Source organism: Penaeus chinensis, chromosome 5 (genome assembly GCF_019202785.1).
Source record: "Penaeus chinensis breed Huanghai No. 1 chromosome 5, ASM1920278v2, whole genome shotgun sequence".
Classification (NCBI taxonomy): domain Eukaryota; kingdom Metazoa; phylum Arthropoda; class Malacostraca; order Decapoda; family Penaeidae; genus Penaeus; species Penaeus chinensis.
The window spans coordinates 18,899,164-18,903,447 of NC_061823.1; the positions used below are offsets into that span (position 1 = coordinate 18,899,164).

At 47.6% G+C, this 4,284-nt stretch overlaps 1 protein-coding gene across 2 annotated transcripts in view; it reads left to right on the top strand.

Annotated features, from left to right (window-relative positions):
• The window catches only part of LOC125025632 (fragile X mental retardation syndrome-related protein 1-like), a 67,892-nt gene extending 63,911 nt beyond the window's left edge, over positions 1-3,981 (top strand). For both annotated transcript variants that reach the window (XM_047613698.1, XM_047613699.1), the window contains exon 11: positions 2,679-3,981. In XM_047613698.1, the coding sequence (XP_047469654.1) occupies positions 2,679-3,148 (470 nt within the window). In that variant the 3' untranslated portion in view covers positions 3,149-3,981. The remainder of the gene's footprint in view (positions 1-2,678) is intronic.
• The last annotated feature ends 303 nt before the right edge of the window (positions 3,982-4,284 follow it).

The window sequence follows — 4,284 nt, forward strand, 5'->3', positions numbered from 1 at the left end:
TGGATTATTTCTCTCCCCAACATTCTCTAGGCTTGCCATAGCCAATAATGTTATACCATTATTAGGGGCAATGAGACTTGCCCCTGCATCAAATAGCCCCTCCCGATTCCCTGACCCCAGGCTCTCCTTTAACATGGCTCTGAACACAACAACTACTATCACCCAAATCAACACTCAACCCCCGGGAGATATTTCTACTCTCCCAATATGCTCGACTTCATCACCTCTATCCCCTCAACCTTCTTCTTCAATTACACCATCCTCCCTTATTACTACTCTACAGCCTTATTGGCCCTCTCTCCATAATACTACCTCCCTCAACACTTCTCCCTCTTCCACACGCCCCCCGTGCTTCTACTACCCCCATCTCTACAAAAATCTTAAACACACTGTTTAGCCCAGCCAAATAGGACCGATTTCTCGTGATCCCCCACAGCTCCCTACTCTGACAACACTCTTCTCTTCCAGCAATGTCTCCAGAAACAAGTAGGCAAAGTATCTTTCCGTAGCCTACCCTATCCTTCTGTCTCATCACAGGAACATCTGAAAACCAAGCTATAGCATTATCAAATCTAACAGATCTCTCTGGTAACCCCATTCCTGCAGAACCTCATCCAACCCTTAATACTTGCACCGGAGCTGTTTCTATCGCCCCAGCAAATTGCCCTATCTATAACAAATTTTGGTCAGATTGTGGAGAAGACTTACTTGCCTGTCTCACGGATTATGATGCGATATCAGTACAGTGCTACTCCATTCCTCCCAGAGGTCATCGTAAGAATCCCACTAACATTGCCAAAATTACTGTCCGTAGACATGACCTTCCCTTTAATGTATATATCAGTGGAGAATCCTGTCCTGTCCGACCATATCAACCTCCTCCCCGTCAGTGCCAAAATTGTTGGCGTTTAGGACATCCTGCCAAACATTGCCGTTCCACAGGCATTCCTGTACTGAATCTTTCCTCCATCATTTTCTCTCTTGCACATGTAGGTCATCAACCTCCACTCTCCTTATATGGCAAATTCCTAGGCGATATTTTTGACTCCAAACTGTCCTAGCAAGACCATATCCTTTACATTATAGAGAAAACTCGCCGCCGTCTCCGAATTTTATACTCTATCCCATATACCCTGCGGCTCAGATCGCAAAACTCTCCTTCATCTTCATGTTACCGTGATCCTTTCCACTCTCGATTATGGATGCCATATCTACTCCTCTGCCTCAACTTCTCTCCTTGCCCAACTTGATACAATCCATCACTTGGTCTTCACTTAGCCCTAGGTGCCTTCTGCTCCTCTCTAATTGAGAACCTGTACACTGAATCAGGCATACCATCTCTCTCTCTCGACGCTGTACCCTTCTCTCTCTCCGATGTTATGTACGATTCCACTAACTTCCCCTCACTTACTATCCAACAATCCCTATTTCCTACCTTTGCTTCTTCTCCACGTTTACCGACTCCTTTCTCCACTCGCATGGATACCCTCCTCTCCCATTCCCCTTTTCCCCCACTTCGACCTCTCCCGTTCTCTGTCCATTCTGTCCCTCCATTGCCCCCGTATTTGCTCGTCTGTTTTCCCTGACCCACTACAATCTGATATCCCCCCCTTCTGTCCTTCTCACCCACTTCTTTGACCATATCTCAATTTATTCCTCCAGTATTCGTGTTTACATTGATGGCTCCAAATCCATCTCTGGTGCTGGTTTCACATTAACCTTCCCAACTCGCACTTTCAAATACTCCCTCCCTCCTGAATCCAGTGTCCTTACTACAGAACTGTATATATGTGAGTATATGTGTTTTTGCCTTAAAACATACATACTCACTTTCTTCTTTCTTTTTTATTTTTTTTACTGACTCCCGTAATTCATTAACTCTCAAAGTCAATACACTCGACCAACACCCTTGTTTGTAAGATCCAGAACTGCTTATTCTACCTGTCCACTCGACATAAAACAGTCAGATTTTGCTGGGTGCCGAGCCATGTTGGAATCCCCGGCAATGGACAGGCAGATACTCTAGCACGCTACGCCGCTATGTCCACATCAACCCCAGCCACGGATTATTACCCCCACTTTAAGACCTTGTATAACCGATGGCAATCTTTCTGGTTAAGTTTCCGCACTAATAAATTATATATTGTAAAACTATCATTCTCCTCCTGGTCAGCTCCATTTCATCGGAACAGACGTCGAGAGACGGCTGTCGCCCGCTTACGCAATGGCAACACCCGTCTAACACACTCTTATCTGAAGTCACACTCTGACCCACCCTTATGTAATGTCCCTCTTTCAGTTCCACGCATTCTATTATGCCCATTCTTGGATGCAGCCCGGACCTCGGTTTCCCCACTTATCCTCCCTTCGCCAACCTCCCAACCTATCAGACATTCTCTCTCTCTCTCTCTCTCTCTCTCTCTCTCTCTCTCTCTCTCTCTCTCTCTCTCTCTCTCTCTCTCTCTCTCTCTCTGTGTGTGTGTGTGTGTGTGTGTGTGTGTGTGTGTGTGTGTGTGTGTGTGTGTGTGTGTGTGTGTGTGTGTGTGTGTGTGTGTGTGTGTGTGTGTGTGTGTGTGTGTGTGTGTGTGTGTGTGTGTGTTCCCCACCAATTAATCTAAATGTTTAGTATTCTATTGTTTTGTGTAGCTATATAACAAGGGTCTCCGTGTCTTGTGCAGATTCCGTGACGAGCGAGGGCAAGAGGCGCCGGCGCCGCCACCGCAAGTTCCGGCGTCGCGGCGGCGGCGGCGGCTCCGAGATGGGCGACGGCGAGGGCTTCGGGACGTCGGCGGACGAGGGCTGGGGCAGCGAGGAGAACTGGGGCTCGCACACGGGCGAGAGCTGGCACGCCAACACTGGCGAGAACTGGGGCTCGCACGGCGCCGGCGAGAGCTGGCATGCCAACGCCGGCGAGAACTGGGACGCTCAGCCCCCGTCCGCGCGCGCCGCTAAAGAGCGCACTCCGGGCGGCGACTACGGGCCGCGTCGGGGCGCCGGCCGGGGCCCCCCTGATGCGCCCTCCAGCCGCGAGGGCACGCTAAACCGTAGGCGGCCGCCACGGCACGAGGGCACACCCGCCAGGCAGTCCCCTGCCCGTCGCCCGCCCCCGCCTCGCAAGCCCGCGCAGTCGGCCGTGAACGGCAACTAGAGCGTGTCGCCGCCGCCGCCAGAGCCCGAGGGATGGCCCCCTTCCCTCCCTCCCCCCCGCCGTGCGACGTTCGCTCCGTCTAGTGCTGACGGCGGACGTTGCGTGGCCACGTGTGCGCGCACGCCCACGGGCTGGACTGCTCTGACTGACAGGTGTGAAGGAGAGCCAATAAAGATAAAACGAAAGAAAAAAGTTTCCCAGTGAGGTAATCCACCCATTTGACGACCAAACCCGGACTTCAGTAATTGTTTTCTTGCTCGGTCACTCATCGGATACGGATGGACTTGATGTTGACTTGTGCCACAGCGACAGCGACGCGAGAGGGAGCAAGGCCTGCGATGGAGAGGCCGGGACCAGCTGCGACGAGAGTCCCAGGGATTTGCGTTTCATGAGAATTTCTATGGAACGACTTGGGTCCCTGAAAAAGGAAAAAGGACGCTTAATGGAACAAAATAGGAACAAAAGTTTTTCTTTCTCTTTTTATTTTTTCTCGAAATGGTGGTTTACATCACGACTCTATATGGTACTTTAATGATAAAATGTGTTCAAACTTGACTTCTCTCTATTGAAAGGTGACCTGTATCTAAAAACAAAAAATACCCCCAAAAAACGAAAAAAAAATTTGCCTTGAAATTTGAACTAATGACAAGCATGCTTCAGAATTTGATGGATATTTCCTTTATATGCAGTTTTTTGTACGTTGTGACTAACATGTAAACAAAACAAAACAAAAAAAAGCTTTAGTAGCCAGGAATGTAGAAGAGTTCGAATAGTTGTGAAACTTGTCTCATTCCGACAAAAAATATAAAGTCACGTTTAGTATCTGTTGAAAAGTTGTTTTTTCTGTTGTGAGAACGATTTCCTTTTGTCAAAAAAATAGAAGTTATTCATATTTAATTTCTTGTTATCCATTCGATGCTATTCAAGAAAAAACAAACATGTACGATGAAGAAAAAGAGCAAATTGTCGACCGAAGAACAAACTCCAGTTACGATGTACATATATACATACATAGTTTGTTAGGCTAATAACCTCACAGGATTTTGTATGGTTATAATTGTGATTGTACTTGTTATCAGCATTTTTCCTTTTTTTTGTAATTATTAATTATTATTATTATTGTTGTTATTATTAGT